This window comes from Gossypium hirsutum, chromosome A11, assembly GCF_007990345.1.
Source record: "Gossypium hirsutum isolate 1008001.06 chromosome A11, Gossypium_hirsutum_v2.1, whole genome shotgun sequence".
In the NCBI taxonomy this organism is placed as follows: Eukaryota; Viridiplantae; Streptophyta; class Magnoliopsida; order Malvales; family Malvaceae; genus Gossypium; species Gossypium hirsutum.
The window spans coordinates 15,617,089-15,636,451 of NC_053434.1; the positions used below are offsets into that span (position 1 = coordinate 15,617,089).

The 19,363-nt window shown below is 38.4% G+C and overlaps 1 protein-coding gene across 1 annotated transcript in view; it reads left to right on the forward strand.

The window, feature by feature from the left end:
• LOC121209975 (protein G1-like) overlaps positions 1-17,453 on the forward strand; it is a 32,343-nt gene extending 14,890 nt beyond the window's left edge. Inside the window, exons 3-4 of the mRNA XM_041082025.1 lie at positions 2,383-2,457; positions 17,356-17,453. Coding sequence (XP_040937959.1) covers positions 2,383-2,457; positions 17,356-17,453 — 173 coding nt within the window. The remainder of the gene's footprint in view (positions 1-2,382; positions 2,458-17,355) is intronic.
• The last annotated feature ends 1,910 nt before the right edge of the window (positions 17,454-19,363 follow it).

Sequence of the window (19,363 nt, forward strand, 5' to 3'; positions counted from 1 at the left end):
GAAGATTAAATCAACAATTGACCAAAAATATAGGATTAAGTCATGAAAATAAAAAAAAAAAAATCATTAAAAAAAATCTGATAAGTGAATTGAAATAAAATTTCTTTTCCGAAGAATATCACATCCAGCACATTAGGACACAATACCCTAAACCATCGAAACCAAGATCACCTTATAGTTTAATGAAACCATATTTTGAGCTAGATATGCTGTTATCGAGAATCGAACCAGCATAGGGCACGTTCCTCGATTTTCCAAACGCGAAATATGCCTTATTAAAGTTAAAAGATATTTGCTATTTGGTCGAACGAGAAATCGAAACCAGCACGTTAGGGCACGTTTTCTCGATTTCCAAAGCGAAATATTGCCTTATTTAGAAAATTTCCTTTTGATGTTTGGTGTTAATGCTTGACGAAACATAACGAATACGACAAGGTAAGCAAAGTAAAGTGAGTAACACAATACAATAGGCAAATGAAATGACGAGGCGATTACATAACAAAGCATAAATAAATAATAGAACTAACGTTTAGAAAAGCACAAGTGTACATGGATAAATAACAACACCAATACAATGATGACAATGAATACAATTATGTAAATATATATATGTGCATGTATAATTTAAAACCATAAAATAAGAAATATATATAAATTACAGAATATGAAACATGGATAAGTACGTACATATATATAAATCGGTAAATATTATAAAAAATGTAAATGTGTATTTATATATTTACAAATCGTGATAATATAAATATATGTATGTGAATTATAAATATGTGAAATATACAAAAAACATTTTTAAGAGTATAAAATATATAAGTATGTATATGATGTAAATATGCATAAATATATGTAAGTATATAAGAATTATGAAATGTGAAAAATATATTTAAGTAGGTATAAGTACGTATATCTATATATATGTGTAAAATATAATATTAAAAAGGGGGTATATATATATGCGTAATATATAAATACATATATAATTAATGTTAAAATATTCACATAATATAATAATAATAATGTTGAAAACATCTATAATAATAATATACTTATATGTATTAAAGATATATTCATAAATACGAAAACATATACTAATAATCACAATAGTAAAGATAAAAAATGTATACGTAACATAATGCAAAATATATAATGTGTGATATCTAAAAATATACATAAAATGAAAGAAATGTATGACGATAATGCAAAGATATTTGTATGAGATAATGGAAATATACGAATAGCACGATATTTACAAGTGTATGCTTAATATAATTATTAAAAATGATATAAATAAATGAATACATGAAAATACATATACACAAAATACCTATATATATGTAATGAAATATGTGAACAAATATTAATATTAAGAATATATGATATATGTATATAATAGTAGAAACGAAACAAAATACATACATAGTTAAATAATACAATAATAATAAACAACAATGATAATATTATATATATAACGATTAATATTAAAATTGAATTAAACAGCCAAAATATTATGAAATTTAAGGTAAAAAAAATAGATGAAAAAGGGATGAGATTGGATTAAAACCAATCTCTGGGGCGAATTTTGAAAGAAATTAAAGGAGAATGGACTTATCAGAACGCGCGTTAAACTATGGGGATCAAATAAGTAATTTATCCAAACACTTGAAACGACACCGTTAGAAAGGGGACTAAATCGCAAAGTGTAATGGATTTCGGGGTCAATTTATAAACAACGAATAACTTAATTGCGAAATATAAAAATGCGGAAGGGCCAATTGCGCAAATAGCCCTTCCGCTCAAAAACACGCGGATCCTGCCCTGGTGCGGGTCGGGTCGACCCGCCCCACGTCCGAAACGACGTCGTTTTATCATTAAACAGGGGGGACCAAAACGGTGCGTTTTGGTCCCCTATAAAAGCTAAGTTTTTTTGAAAATTCATTTGAGACCAGGTGAGGGAAAAAAAAGAAAGAAAGAGGGAGAGGGAGGGCACGGAGCGATTTCCGGCCAAGGGGGGGTCACCGGACGGCCACCGGAGGCTCGCCGGCGCCGGCGCCGGCCACCGGCGAAGGTAAATTTTTTATTTTTTTTGCTATTCCTTTTTATAAACTATGCTATGTAAAAATATCTAATAGATGAGTTTTTGAATAAAAAAGACCTTAGATCTCTGCCTTTTCTGTTTTTGGTCTTTCTTGCTTGAATCTGCTTTTATTCTTGTATTCTTAAGTAGTATACAATTGAAAATGAAAGGAAAAATCCCCCTGTTCCCATGACGATTCGGCTTTTAAAGCCAATATTTGTTTGTTCCTTTTGTTTATTGTTTTCCCCATCATTTGCATGCTTTCCTTGCTGTGGTGTTTGTTCTTGTTGCAGGTGGTGGGCACGGTGGAGCAGGTGGGAGTGTCAGACGCGTGGGCGTCGTGGTGGCCAAGGCTGAGGCGTGCGAGCGTGAGGGGGACAGACGAGGCTGAGCGGCGCGCCCTAGGCATGCTGCGCCTAGGGTTTTCTGCTGCAAACATTTGTTTTTTTATTTGGGCTAGGGTTTCTGCTATTGGGCTAGGTAGTGGGTTGGTTTGTTATTTTGTAATTGGACTGTTGTTTATTGTTTTAATATTCGGCCTGGGCATAAAATTGGGCCTTACAGCTGCCCCTCTTTGCTTGTTATCGTGTAACGAGAACAGAGCAAAGACTAAGAAAGGCCAATTTTGCCCGGGCTCGTCGAGTTTTGACTTCTTTTGGTGCTTCCTTTCTTCAAGTAACCTCATTCTAGTCCACTGCGTCTTATGATTCTTCGATCTGCTCTACTGCAACTTTAGATACGCCTTGTAGCTTCAATCTACTCTGCTACATTCCATGGGATGAGATTTGTGTTTTTCTTCGTCCGCTCAATACTGCTTAGGGAGACAAGATTTGTGCTCTTCACTCTATTCCACTGTTGAATGTAGGGAGATAGAGTTATTGGCTTCAATGTACTCTACTGTAGTCAGGGAGGTAAAATCTGCCATCGTCGATCGGCTTTCTTCGATCTACTTCACCACCAGTATGGGAAGACAAGATCTGCATCGTCGATCCACTTCCTACCAATATAGGAAGACAGGACTGCTATCTTCGATCTACTTCACGCCAATACATGAAGATAAGATCTGCTTTCTGCGATCTACTTTGCCACCAATATGGGAAGACAAGATCTGCATCTTCGATCCACTTCCTACCAATATAGGAAGATAGGATCTGCTACTTCGATCTACTTCACGCCAATACATGAAGACAAGATCTGCTTTCTCGATCTACTTCGCCACCAATATGGGAAGACAAGATCTGCATCTTCGATCCACTTCCTACCAATATAGGAAGATAGGATCTGATATCTTCGATCTACTTCACGCCAATACATGAAGACAAGATCTGCTTTCTTCGATCTACTTCGCCACCAATATGGGAAGACAAGATCTGCATCTTCGATCCACTTCCTACCAATATAGGAAGATAGGATCTGATATCTTCGATCTACTTCACGCCAATACATGAAGACAAGATCTGCTTTCTTCGATCTACTTCGCCACCAATATGGGAAGACAAGATCTGCATCTTCGATCCACTTCCTACCAATATAGGAAGATAGGATCTGATATCTTCGATCTACTTCACGCCAATACATGAAGACAAGATCTACTTTAATGACTTCAATCTATCCCACTGTAACTTCAGGGGTATAGGATTTGTCTCTTTGATCTGTTCTCTGGGGAACATGACCTGCAAAATCCATTTCATGGACCTATTTATGCCTAGTGTTTAGGATGACATGATCAGAATGAATCAAATGCTCCTAACTAGATGGTATGTATTATATTTGTAGAATGTCATGAGAATGGTCCATTTTTAATGCTCAGGTTATCATTCCTCATTGTTCATCAAGGTTCTATCACTGATGTCTTCTTGTTCAGCCAGTACCTTTGACAGAAAACCTAAAGAAATAGATGCAATTTGGACTATTCTTCTTCCAATGCTTCTAACCCTTAAGTTTGGTCAGCTCTAAACAACAGTCCTTTTTCAGGTCCTCGTGTTATTTAGAAACTTTCAGAGTAATATGCAGAACTCCTTCTGCATGTGTATTGTCAATCCATTAATCGTTATTTCAAGGAAAAATGCTTGAAAGATTATCAAAATGGACAAAATAAAATTTGCTGAGAGCAAAGCTCGAAATGAATAAATCAATCAAGATAGCAAACTTTGCTGAGATATGATGAAAAAGATTATCACAATGAATAAGATGGAATTTTATTGAGAGCAGAGCTCTAAATGAACAAATAGCAAATTTTGCTAAGATGTAAATAAGATAAAAAAAACAGGTGCCCCAGATATCGCAGCGTGAGCTTCTCCGCACAAACTCTGTGTTTAGAAATCCTAAAAGACTTTGTTGATGCCCCAAGATGTAGCATCTCTCCTTCTTGTTAATTCGGAGAAGACAAAACTACTCTATGCCTCAACTTTGATCGAAAATTCGAATTGCCCATTCCTGGGTTTTCAATTCAAAGCCCCTTTGGTCTCAAGGTGCCCTTTGCGGGTTTTCGCCTTGGCCTCTCCCCTTTTTTTTTTTTTTTTTTTAGGCAAAGTACCTCTTCACTGAATCCGAATTCACAGGATTGGGCAAGCTTTTGCCATCCATCCCAGTTAAAATTAATGCCCCTCCTGAAAAGGCCTTTTTTACTACATAAGGTCCCTCCCAGTTTGGCATCCACTTTCCTCTGAAGTCCTTTTGTATGGGAAGGATCTTCTTCAGTACCAAGTCCCCTTCATGGAAGTTTCTAGGACGAACTTTCTTATTGTAAGCTCGCATCATTCGTTTCTGGTACATTTGACCATGACGGATAGCTCTTAACCTCCTTTCTTCAATCAAGTTCAGCTGATCATATCGGGCTTGGACCCATTCTGCTTCGTCTAACTTTAGTTCTGAAAAAACTCGGAGAGAGGGAATTTCAACCTCAATTGGTAGCACTGCCTCCATTCCATAAACCAAAGAGAATGGTGTTGCCCCGGTAGAAGTCCTGACGGATGTTCGATAAGCATAGAGGGCGAATGGCAACTTCTCGTGCCAATCTCTATAGGTCTCAGTCATTTTCCCTACAATCTTTTTGATATTTTTATTGGCTGCCTCCACCGCACCATTCATCTTCGGACGATATGGCGATGAGTTGTGGTGCTTGATCTTGAATTGATTACAAACCTCTGCTATCGTGCTATTATTCAAATTTAATGCGTTGTCTGATATGATCCTTTCAGGCATTCCATACCGACATATGATTTCCTTCTTTAAAAACTTGCTGACAGCTGTCTTTGTGACGTTGGCGTAAGAAGTAGCCTCTACCCACTTAGTAAAGTAGTCAATCACTACAAAAATGAAACGATGTCCGTTTGAAGCCTTTGGCGATATCGGCCCAATGACGTCCATGCCCCACATGGAGAAAGGCCATGGGGAAGTCATGACGTGAAGAGGTGATGGAGGCACATGAATTTTGTCTCCGTAAATCTGGCATTTATGGCACTTCTTAGCATACTTGATGCAGTCTCCTTCCATGGTAGACCAATAATATCCAAATCTCATGATCTGTCTGGCCATTGTGAAACCGTTAGCGTGTGTTCCACAAATACCATCATGGACTTCTTCCAAGATCTGCTTGGCCTCCACAGCGTCTACACATCTTAACAGCACCTGATCTTTTCCTCTTTTGTACAGGATTTCCCCATCTAAGACGTAACCACTGGCCAGCCTCCTCAACATTCTCTTGTCATTCTCAGTTGCTTGGTTCGGGTATTCACAATTTTTCACGTATCGCAATATGTCCTGATACCAAGGGTTGTCGTCCTTTTCTTCTTCCTCGTCAATATTACAACAGTGGGCTGGAGCATCATAAATGCTCATTTGGATAGGCTTCACATCCTCTGGTCTATTTACTTTGATCATGGAAGCCAATGTAGCTAAAGCGTCGGCCATCTGATTCTCGTCTCGTGGGAGATAACAAAAAGTGATGTCGTCAAACTCCTCAATCAATTCTAGGACTATCCTTCGGTAACTAATCAATTTAGGGTCTCTTGTTTCCCATTCGCCTTTGAGCTGATAAATTACCAATGCCGAATCCCCATATACCTCAAGTACCTTGATTTTGCGTTCCATAGCCGCGCGGATTCCCATGATACATGCTTCATATTCCGCCATGTTATTTGTGCAATCAAAATCTAGTTTACTGGTGAAAGGATAATGATCACCGTTTGGAGATACCAAGACTGCCCCAATCCCGTTGCCCATGGCATTTGAGGCTCCGTCAAAATTTAATTTCCAAGTATTGCCTTCTTGTGTGCCCGCTTCAGTAGTTGCCACATACATCAGATCCTCATTTGGGAAGTCAAAGTTCAAAGGCTCATAATCGTCCAGGGCTCTACTTGCTAGAAAATCTGCTATCGCGCTCCCTTTTACAGCCTTTTGATTCACATAGGTTATGTCGAATTCAGATAGTAGAATTTGCCATCGGGCCATCCTTCCGTTTAGAGCAGTTGACTCCATCATGTATTTCAGAGGGTCTAACTTTGAGATTAACCAAGTCGTATGGTACAACATGTATTGTCTCAATCTCCGAGTAGTCCAAACCAATGCGCAACATAATTTTTCAATTGGCGAATATCTCGTTTCGCATTCAGTGAACTTCTTACTGAGATAATAGATCGCTCTTTCTTTTCGTCCTGACTCATCATGTTGGCCGAGCACGCACCCCATGGAATTCTCAAATACTGCCAAGTATAGTATTAGTGGTTTGTCAGGGCAAGGTGGCATCAGTACTGGGGCGTTGGACAAGTAATGTTTAACTCTTTCGAAAGTTTCCTGGCACTCCTCATCCCATACACCTGGATTGTGTTTCCTAAGAAGGCGGAATATGGGGTCACATTTCTCAGTTAATTGTGAAATGAATCGAGCGATGTAATTCAGTCTTCCTAGGAAACCCCGAACTTCTTTTTGAGTACTTGGCGGAGGTAATTCTTGTATGGCCTTAACTTTGTCTGGGTCAATTTCAATTCCCTTTTCGCTGACTAAGAATCCTAGCAGTTTTCCTGATCTAGCCCCGAAAGTACACTTGGCTGGGTTAAGTTTTAGCTGGAACTTCCTTAACCTCAGAAACAGTTTTCTCAGAACTTGCACGTGTTCCCTTTCTGTTCTGGATTTTGCGATCATGTCATCAACATAAACTTCTATCTCTTTATGCATCATATCATGGAATAATGCTACCATGGCTCTCTGATACGTTGCTCCCGCATTTTTCAATCCAAAAGGCATCACTTTATAACAAAACGTCCCCCACATCGTTATGAATGTGGTCTTTTCCTTGTCTTCAGAAAGCATCTTAATTTGGTTGTACCCGGAGAAACCATCCATGAAAGAGAACAGTGAGTATCCGGCCGTGTTGTCTACCAAGGTATCGATATGAGGCAGTGGGAAATTATCTTTTGGGCTGGCTTTGTTCAAGTCTCTGTAGTCCACACACATTCGCACCTTCCCATCTTTCTTAGGAACAGGGACTATATTGGCTACCCATTCTGAGTATTTGACCACCTGTAAGAAACCAGCATCGAATTGCTTCTTGACTTCTTCCTTTATTTTTAGCAAGACATCAGGCCTCATCCTTCGAAGCTTTTGTTGGACTGGTTTGCATTCTTCCTTTATAGGCAATCGGTGCACCACAATATCAGTACTTAAACCTGGCATATCTTGGTAGGACCATGCGAAGACATCTTTAAATTCTTGAAGCAACTTAACAAGGTCTCGCCTTGTTTCCTTGGCAATGCAAGCGCCAACTTTTACCTCTCTGCCCTCTTCTAAGATCACGACTTCTACTGATTCCTTATAGGGTAGAATTTGTTTTTCTTCTTCTTCCATCATTCTTAACAAATCCGGAGATAAAACGCTGTCTTGGTCACCTTCAAAATCTTGAGGATTATCTATACTCGTGTCTTGCTCAAATAGAGACTCTGAATTAGTAACAGAGTCGCTCATCTCGTTGATATCTGAAGACCTGTTATTGGAACAAATGGAGGCCCAAATAAAAGAATCTAAGAATACTTGTATGCATACTATGATTATAAAGAATGAAAAGAATGAAAGAATATTTGCTCAAGATGAAACTGAATGATAAGTTTTCACTGAAATTAGATTTTGGACATGTGCCTTTTACAAAAGATTCTTATCACCCCCAGGCTTAGGGCAACAAGTGTTCTGAATATTACTCTGAATTAGTTCTAAATGTTACAGGGATCTCTTCTGCAGTCCAGTTATTCAAAACACTTCCAGGTTCGCAAGGACGAATGCCTGATAAATTCCTTTCCACCCTTTCTTCCGCGGATATGGCATTGATGTCCAACCTCTCAATCCTTCCTTCTGTAACCTCATCCTTCTCTTCAGGGTAGACAATTCCCCTTGAAACAAAAGTCTTAGATATATGGGGAAAGGTCATCGGTCCCCACTTGACTTCTATCCCGCCCAAATGTGCTCTTCTCTTTTCTTGCTTTTTCTCCATCTCTTTCCTCCTTTCCCTCGCATTAGGCTTATATCCCAAACCATAACGGTCCTGTTTGTTAACTAGGATCGGTACTCCAACCCTTCCCTGGAGGTATTTTCCCAATCCTCTTCCAGGCAATGCTCCCTTTCCCATCGTTAGCTGTAAGCTCATTGACGTAGCTTTGGATATCTTAGGCTCTGGGATTTTGCTCATCTCGATGACAAATGTGGCATTTACGAATTCCAATGATCGGAATGAACATTCTATTGCTTCACTATCAGCCTCTATGTATGGCATATCATGGTGACTGATGCAATGATGTCTTCTTCTGCACCTATAGTCACCAATCTACCCTCTATCACCAGCTTTAACTTTTGGTGAAGTGACGATGGTACAGCTCCTGCAGAATGGATCCAAGGCCTCCCCAATAGGCAATTGTAAGATGGTTTAATATCCATTACCAACAAGTCCACCTCGTATGTATTTGGACCAATCAATAGAGGTATCTCGATTCTCCCCATCACTTTTCTCTCAGAGCCATCAAATGCTCTCACTATATTTTGACATGATTTCATGTGAGAACTATCCCAGGTAACCTGTTTAATGTGGACAGGGGTAAAACATTCAGGGCCGATCCATTGTCCACGAGTACCGCCGGTAGTATACACCCCTTGCAACGGGCAGTGATGTGCAAGGCCTTGGTAGATCCCATACCACCTGGCGGGATCTCATCATCGTTGAAGAAGATGAAATTATCGGCATTTATATTGTTAACCAGGCGATCCAATTTGTTCACTGAGATATCTTTAGCGACATAGGTCTCATTTAGCACTTTTACCAACGCATTACGATGTATCTCTGAACTTAGAAGTAACTCGAGCACTGAGATGCGAGCGGGTTGCTTATGCAATTGTTCCACCACGCTATACTCGCTATGCTTCAAGAATTTTAGGAATTCTCTAGCCTCATTTTCAGTCACCGGTGTGTTAATTTGCGGTTCAATTCCGGTCGTCTTCGTTTTATTTTGTTCAACCGCCAAGGCTTTTCCTTTTATAAGTTCCCTTTTTGTATTTCCCAGGTCGTAACGTTTTCCACTACGCGTATAGAAACCTGCGTCATTAGCCTCTTCTGAAGCATTTATCGGGTTCTCCTCTCCCGTGATCATCACATTGCAGTCGTAATTCCAAGGAACCTTTTTGCTATCCTTGTAAGGAAAGGCTACAGTTTTTGGATTATGACCCTTGGCGCCAGTTGTATTCCAGATCCTGTACTCGTTGGCCTTGAAATAATCACCACTGGGTGATTTGGGGCCTTTCCCGTAGGCCCCTCCTCCGAGGCATAAATTCTCCATTTTCAAGTCCTTTGATCTCTTCATAAAATTCTAGCTCTTTGTTGTTCATCAGATTTTGCACCATGGCCTTGAATTCAGTGCAGTTTCGAATGTCATGGTCTTCTTCAGCATGAAACTCGCAGTACGTCTTCGTTCCTTCGGGCCTTTCTTTTGAATCTTGTTTGATGAGACCTCCTTCTATCATTTGTCTCCAGACCCAACTCAATGGGGTTTTTATCTCTGCAATGTCGGTTTTGATTCTCTTTTTCTCACCTTCGATTATTGCGTTTACCCCTTTATCAGCATGGTTGGGTAACGGATTCGCTGCTACGTTGGGTCCTAATGGGTCGTCAAACTTCACAATCCCCATCTTAATGAACCTTTCCACCGCCTTTTTAAACCCAGTACAGTTCTCAATTGAGTGTCCTGGTATCCCTGCATGGTATTCACATTGGGCGTTCGTGTCATACCATTTGGGATATGGAGGTTGCATGGGCTCGAGATAAAATGGAGATACTATGTGTGCATCAAATAACTTCTGATACAGTTCCCCGTATGTTATTGGAATGGGCGTGAACTGAAGTCTCTCTGTGTTAGTCCTTGTGTTGGGCCTTGTGTTGGGTTCCTGCCTCGAGGGGGCTTGGTGACTAGTGGTTATCATTTTTGGAGGGCCAACAGTAATCGGTTTTGAATGGCTCTTGCTATATGTGCTTACGTTGTTTACTTCACCCTCTTTTTTCCTTGGGGCTGGTCTTTTAAGTTTTCCCCCGTGTCAATTTTACCGCTCCTTACCGCGTTCTCAATCATTTCACCGGACATTACCATGTCCGAGAAGCTCTTGGTAGCACTCCCCAACATGTGATTGATGAACGGGGCTTTCAAAGTGTTGATAAACAACATGGTGACCTCTTTTTCCAAAAGGGGTGGCTGGACTTGTGTTGCCACTTCTCTCCATCGTTGGGCGTACTGCCTGAAATTCTCGCTAGGCTTTTTCTCCATGTTTTGTAACGTAATTCGATCGGGTGTTATATCCGTTACATGACTGTATTGCTTCATAAAAGCTTGCGCCAAGTCTCTCCATGAACTAACTTTAGCACGACTCAGTTGGTTGTACCATTTGGCTGCAGATCCGATCAAACTGTCCTGGAAGCAGTGGATTAACAGCTGATCGTTGTTGACGTATCCTGTCATTCTTCGACAGAACATAGTTATATGAGCTTCAGGACAACTAGTCCCATTATATTTTTCGAATTCCGGCATTTTGAACTTAGGTGGGAGTACTAAATTAGGGACCAAACTCAGATCCTTGGCGTCAACCCCGCGATGATAGTCGATGTTCTCCATGACTCTAAATTTTTCCTCTAACCATCTACATCGGTCCTCCAGCTGTTTTGCCAGGTTCATTCTTGTTTTTTCTGTTTCTACCACGTCATCGAGGTCCGGGACCACAGGATTAGTGGGATTATCCCCGGGATTCGAACCCGAGCCCATTTGAAAATACACTGGTACCGAGGCACTAGCCAGATATTGAGGTCTAATGGTAACCGGTACCCTCTGTGGGTACACCTCTGGTTGTGCTTGGGTGTTAGTTGGGGTGAAACCTGGAGGATAAATAGGGTCATCGTGATCTTCCCCCGCATCGACTACGGGGTCCTTTCCTTTGTTATTTCCTCCAGCCAATAACTGCTTTAATTGGTTCATCACAGTGTTCTGGGATTCTAACATGTCTTGCTGGATTTTTTCCAGTCGTTCATGCATCTGATCTTGCATCTCTCGTTGCAACTGTTCCAATCTTTCCAACCTTTGATCCATTACTTTTGTTTGGCGACGAGTACCGTAGTGATATTTGATTAGATTTTTGTTGGTTTCCAGGGTAACTGTCATAATTTAATTTTATTAGGGTCATTTTATGAAACTTACTGCATATGATGTAATGCAAATGTATGAGATGAATGCAAAAAGAGGCATTGATTCGAATTCAATTTCATTAGAAAACTCAACTAGAAAGCAAATTTCTTTACATAAAATAAATTACATATACGGCCTCGCCTTTATACCCAAGGCCTTAACCTTCCTAAGAAGCCAAGCTAAATCTCGACCTCGGCTTGATTCTGACTCATATTTTAAACTCAATACATCGGCCTGAACTGCTAATGTTTACAGATGATCAGCCACTTCCCGCACTTGAGTCACAGCTTCGCCCATAACGTAATCTCTATCTCTAATCTGCCTTTGAGAATGATGGAATTGCTCTTGCCATTGATCATTACTCCTCTTAAGAAGCTCCATTCGTAGCTCAGAATTGTGTAATGCATCCTCAAGCTCCTCTACCTTTTCTTTCAGTTCTTCGATCTTATTTAAACTTGCTCTTAATTCGATCATGGAGTTGCGACTACGGTACGAGTGAAGTGACTTTTCTAGCTCTGCCACCTTGGCCTTTAATCCTACCTTCTCATTTCGGCACTCTAACAAACTCCTTTCCAAAGCGTTTTCTCGAGCTCGAGCATCTTGAAATTTCTTTTCCCACTGATCGGCCCTATTCTTTTCCTCATTGATCTCTTGTCGCCACTGCTCTGACGTTTTACCCAGACCGACAGTTCTCATCGACAACCGCAGCTTCTTGTAATCTGTTTTTAGACTATCCAAATCCTCTTCAGCTTTGTTCTTTCCCTTCCTTAATTTCTCGGCTTCTAGCTTGTGGATATCGATGTCTAATCCCAAATGCACTCTTTCTTCTTCTAACTGTTCTATCCTCTTTCCCAACTCAGAATTTCTTTTCTCAAAGTCTCGTTTGATGATCTCTAATTCTGACGGAACTACTTGTAGATGCTCCTCTATAGACTGAACGCAATCTTCCCTCGGCTTAGGGATGTTGTCATTGACTCTTTTACTCCACCACCCATAATATTCTGAAGTTGTCATCGCTCCTACGGTGAATCTTTTCATTCGGTGAACCTGTTTCCAAGCGTTAGATATTTCTCGAGTTTTTCTCTTGTAGTTTTCATCCTTATAAGAAAACTCACATTGAGCCAGCCCTTGTGTTGCTGGTATGAACTGTCTCGATCTATATTGTCTTAATACGAGTAAAGGGGCATAACCGATAGCTCCCCAAATTCCGAGTAAAGGGACCCAGTTGAAATCCCCACATCGATACAGGATCTCGTCGGGTACCATCCAAGGAGCTTTCCATTCAACGTCATCCTCCTGAAGATTTTGGAGAATCGTCATCCACTTCTCTTCCGTGATGTCGTCTCGTCTTGGTGTAGCAACTTGTTCCTTCAATGGGGAATAGTCTTCTGAGAAGACTCGATAGGAGACATTTTCCACCTTCCAAAAGTGACTATGGAACCACACCAATAGTAGCTGTGCGCATCCGATGAACCTTCCCTCCCCTGCTCTTCGACATGCGCTTAGAGATCTGAAGGTTTCTGCTAAGATTGCCGGGATGGGCGTGACTCCTTTACTAAGCCGATCGAACAAATCAGAGACGGCCTCATCTACGTGCCCTAAAGCTCTAGGGAAAATTACCAAACCATAGATACCTAGAGCGAAGACATCCACTCTTTTCTTCACATCGGGGTGTGCTAATACTAAATCTCGCAAGCTTTTCCAAGGAACGCATTTACTGTCTCCTTTCTGTTGAATCCGGGCAGCGACCCACTGTTCGCTCATCCCTGTAATGCTCATCAATTTTTTTAATAATGTCGGGACACTAGCAGCTCTAGAATAGGCTTTGTCAATTTGAATCTTTGGACACCGAAGCAAGGTCGTATATTCTTCCACGGTGGGCACCAAGTCCACTTTTCCAAAAGTGAAACAACTGTAAGCAGGATTCCAAAACTGGGCTAGGGCTCGGAATAAATGCTTGTCCACTTTGACACCAAGTAGGTGAGGCAAGTCCCCGTAATCATAGTAAAACATCTGCTTGGTCCCGTCGTCCCATTGATCCCATATTTCCTTCATTTCTCGCAGATCATTTTGGACTACGCTGATACGGGTGAAGTCCCATAACTCTGATACGTACCCTTCTGCAAGACTATCGCCTTTCTCTCTCCACATCGTCTCAGCCCATAATCGTACAGCTGCATTGTCTTCTACTTTATCAAGAAACCTCTTTTCCATGATAAGCTTTCTATCTATACTGAACGTGAATCGACACCTCTTTTGAAATGAAAATGCCATGCAATCACAAACAAAGCAAATTAGATCTAGGATTTAAAATAAACAATAATAAATAAAGCATCTATTCGGTAAGCACTAGGGTCTAGAATAGCTCTATCTTGGTGGGTTCTTATGGCTCGCTATGTGTGGTTTGGTTCTAAAGTGAGGGTACCTGAACCAGCAGATTCCTCGATCCTCACCCATTATAGGCTCATATGGACCGAGTTCAGTTCAGGGGAATACATTTCCCTATGGCCATGCGGAGATGAAAATCTCACGAAGACATAGGTACGGATGTATCCCGGAAGCGATTCACTATCCCATGCGGAGGTGAAAACCTCACGAAGGCGTAGTTTCTCACTCCCACTTAAAAGGTGTGACCAACGGTCATGCAATGGAATGTGCGGAGGTATAAAATAAAATACAGAACACGATAAAAATGTAACTCAAAACAAAAGATGAGAGGATCGTAAATTTAAATCGAATTTTCAACTTTCGACAAAAGACAAGAAATAATCAACACGTGGCTTGACTCTCTTATGTCCCCAGTGGAGTCGCCAAGCTGTTGACACCATTTTTTGAATGAAAACGGGGTCGACTTGGATTAAAAAAAGAATGAAAACGGGAGTCGCCACCGATCCTTTTTGATGAGGTGTGATCGGGTCACCTTGAAAAGTGGTTGTTTTTAATAAACGATTTAATTTTTATCAAAACAAAGATTTTGGTCTATGAAATTTAAAAAACGGGTTCGGGAGTCGGTTACGCACGAGGAAGGATTAGCACCCTCGATACGCCCAAAATTGGTACCTAGTTGATTAATTAGTGTCTTAGTGTCGAAAATTGAAAATTTGAAGGGTTTTAAAAAATACGATCCTTAAAAGAAAACTCTGATAACGTGAATTGAAATATAAGATTCTCTTGTTCCGAAGGAATATCACATCCAGCACATTAGGACACAATACCCTAAACCATCGAAACCAAGATCACCTTATAGTTTAATGAAACCATATTTTGAAGCTTTAAGAGGATATTTGGCTGTTTAGTCGAACGAGAAATCGAAACCCAGCACGTTAGGGCACGTTTCCTCGATTTTCCAAACGCGAAATATTGCCTTATTTAAAAGTTTAAAAAGGATATTTGGCTATTTGGTCGAACGAGAAATCGAAACCCAGCACGTTAGGGCACGTTTTCTCGATTTTCCAAACGCGAAATATTGCCTTATTTAGAAAAATTTTCCTTTTGATGTTTGGTGTTAATGCTTGACGAAACAATAACGAATACGACAAGGTAAGCAAAGTAAAGTGAGTAACAACAATACAATAGGCAAAATGAAATGACGAGGCGATTACATAAACAAAGCATACAAATAAATAAATAGAACTAACGTTTTAGAAAAAGCACAAGTGTACATGGATAAATAAACAAACACCAAATAACAATGATGACAATGAATACAATTATGTAAAATATATATATGTGCATGTATAATTTAAAACCATAAAATAAGAAATATATATAAATTACAGAATATGAAAACATGGATAAGTACGTACATATATATAAAATCGGTAAATATTATAAAAAATGTAAATGTGTATTTATATATTTACAAATCGTGATAATATAAAATATATGTATGTGAATTATAAAATATGTGAAATATACAAAAAACATTTTTAAGAGTATAAAATATATAAGTATGTATATGATGTAAAATATGCATAAATATATGTAAGTATATAAGAATTATGAAATGTGAAAAATATATTTAAGTAGGTATAAGTACGTATATCTATATATATGTGTGAAATATATAATATTAAAAAAGGGGTCTATATATATGCGTAATATATATAAATACATATATAATGTAATGTTAAAATATTCACATAATATATATAATAATAATGTTGAAAACATCTATTAATAATAAATATATACTTATATGTATTAAAGATATATTCATAAATACGAAAACATATACTAATAATCACAATAGTAAAGATAAAAAATGTATACGTAACATAATGCAAAAATATATAAATGTTGTGATATCTAAAAACATATACATAAAAATGAAAGAAATGTATGACGGATAATGCAAAGATATTTGTATGAGATAATGGGAAATATACGAATAGCACGATATTTACAAGTGTATGCTTAATATAATTATTTAAAAAATGATATAAATAAATGAATACATGAAAATAATACCATATACACAAAAATACCTATATATATATGTAATGAAATATGTGAACAAATATTAATATTAAAGAATATATGATATATGTATATAATAGTAGAAACGAAACAAAATACATACATAGTTAAATAATACAATAATAATAAAACAACAATGATAATAATATTATATATATAACGATTAATATTTAAAATTGAATTAAACAGCCAAAAATATTATGAAATTTAAGGTAAAAAAAATAGATGAAAAAGGGATGAGATTGGATTAAAACCAAATCTCTGGGGCGAATTTTGAAAGAAATTAAAGGAGAATGGACTTATCAGAACGCGCGTTAAACTATGGGGGATCAAATAAGTAATTTATCCAAACACTTGAAACGACACCGTTAGAAAGGGGACTAAATCGCAAAGTGTAATGGATTTCGGGGTCAATTTATAAACAACGAATAACTTAATTGCGAAATATAAAAATGCGGAAGGGCCAATTGCGCAAATAGCCCTTCCGCTCAAAAACACGCGGATCCTGCCCTGGTGCGGGTCGGGTCGACCCGCCCCACGTCCGAAACGACGTCGTTTTATCATTAAACAGGGGGGACCAAAACGGTGCGTTTTGGTCCCCTATAAAAGCTAAGTTTTTTTGAAGAATTCATTTGAGACCAGGTGAGGGAAAAAAAAAGAAAGAAAGAGGGAGAGGGAGGGCACGGAGCGATTTCCGGCCAAGGGGGGTCACCGGACGGCCACCGGAGGCTCGCCGGCGCCGGCCACCGCACGCGGTGGCCGGAAAGGTAAAATTTTTTATTTTTTTTTGCTATTTCCTTTTTATAAACCTATGCTATGTAAAAATATCTAATAGATGAGTTTTTGAACAATAAAAAAAGACCTTAGATCTGACTGCCTTTTCTGTTTTTGGTCTTTCTTGCTTGAATCTGCTTTTATTCTTGTATTCTTAAGTAGTACTACAATTGAAAAATGAAAGGAAAAAAATCCCCCTGTTCCCCTGACCGATTTCGGCTTTTAAAGCCAATATTTGTTTTGTTCCTTTTGTTTATTGTTTTCCCCATCATTTGCATGCTTTCCTTGCTGTGGTGTTTGTTCTTGTTGCAGGTGGTGGGCACGGTGGAGCAGGTGGGAGTGTCAGACGCGTGGGCGTCGTGGTGGCCAAGGCTGAGGCGTGCGAGCGTGAGGGGGACAGACGAGGCTGAGCGGCGCGCCCTAGGCATGCTGCGCCTAGGGTTTTCTGCTGCAAACATTTGTTTTTTTATTTGGGCTAGGGTTTCTGCTATTGGGCTAGGTAGTGGGTTGGTTTGTTATTTTGTAATTGGACTGTTGTTTATTGTTTTAATATTCGGGCCTGGGCATAAAATTGGGCCTTACAGGTGTAATTGAAGATTCTATACGTAATTAGTCTTATCTATATTACAATGTTTTTTGAGAATGTGCCTGAGAACAAAAGGCATACAACAGCTTTCCGATGTGCTGGAAAGCTTAGTTTATCCAATGGCTATACTTCATCTTTTCAATATAAGAAATGCCTAGGGTTAAGCTTTTGTTATTTTCCTTCACTTTATTGCTTAATACAAGGAATCAAGAAATTGGAAATTTTAAATTTAATCAAGATCTAATGTAACCATTAGATATTGAAAAGTTTGGTAAAAGAAAATTGGTATGAAAAAATTGAGATTTTCATTAGAGGTTTGGATGGTTGATGATTGATTTCTTTATTTTTCTCAAAGTTTAGATATTGTTGCTCTCCACTCTCAATATTGTATAGTCGGGTGGATATAATCTTTTCTTTTATACTTTTGTAGTTTTTTTTTTTAAATTGAGGGTAGGGAATAAGGTTATTTAGGATTGAACCCAAATTTTTATACCTTGTGGAAAAAAAATTGTATGAAACTGTAATTCCCCATCATACTTATTCTTTTTCAACAAGGGAATAACAAAACAGATTTTTTCTCCTCATTTTTAATATTTTTAATTGGATTTAAATTTTTTTTTGGAGGAAAAAACTAAAAATTAAGAGAAAAAATATGATTTGTCATTCTCCTATTGAAAAGAGATAAGGATAATATGTAATAGTTTCATATAATCTTTTCTCTATTATTGCCATTAAATCAAAAGATTGTTGGGTATATCTTTATAGTTAATACACTCTTTTTGGGAAGGTATATGGCAACTTGAAGAATCGTTTAGAAAGAGTAAAAATATTAGAAATTAGTGATATAATTCTCTCACCAACTAACTAAATATATTACTAGATGGATTCATTATATTTAAAATTAGTAGTAAAATCAATTGTATGCCCACCTAAATAAATTGTAAAATTGTTATCACATATAGGACGTAAAAAGGGTCATGCAAGATTAAAAAGAAAACAATATATTAAAAAATCACACCTCGGACCAAGGAGAGACACCAAGGAGATCCAACTTCTCCCTTATCCCAGCTTTGGCCAAACCGTCTGCCATCCCGTCGGAATCAACCAAATCTATAACACTTCTGAATCAAGTCTTTGAACACATACGGTGCATTGTTAGAAAACTTTAGCCAGTTCACACCATTGCTACAATCTGGCTCAACGATAACCCTACGGGACTTAGATCATTTCGATGCAGCAAAAATCAAACAAGCTTCTTTAATTGCCAGTAATTCCGCAGTAAAAATTTAGTTAAATGGTAATCTTTTATTTTTGGGCACCCTTCTAAAAAAATTAATAGTTGAGTTTAAATCTTCTTAACACAAAATTTTAGCTTTAAACCTCAATTTTTACATTTTATCTCAGCAGATTTCTAACTTTACCTTAGCCTAGAGGTATAATTAGCTAACAACAATCAAGATGAGATCCCCAGCTATAATTCCCTTAATTTCCTATATCTAGCTTTACACATTTGATTTTCCTATGTCCTTGTAAACTTTAGAAAAGCTAAGAAAATGTACGTACGTATAACTATAACAAGAAAATGATGACACAAAAAATTTGGTTTTTAATAAATATCCAACTTATGTAAAAAATAGTACTACAAAGTGTTAGATACTTGTGAATATTACATAGCAAATCGGCCCAAAATTTAGCTTCCCGATAAGCTACCCTATGTGATTTATAGTATACTAG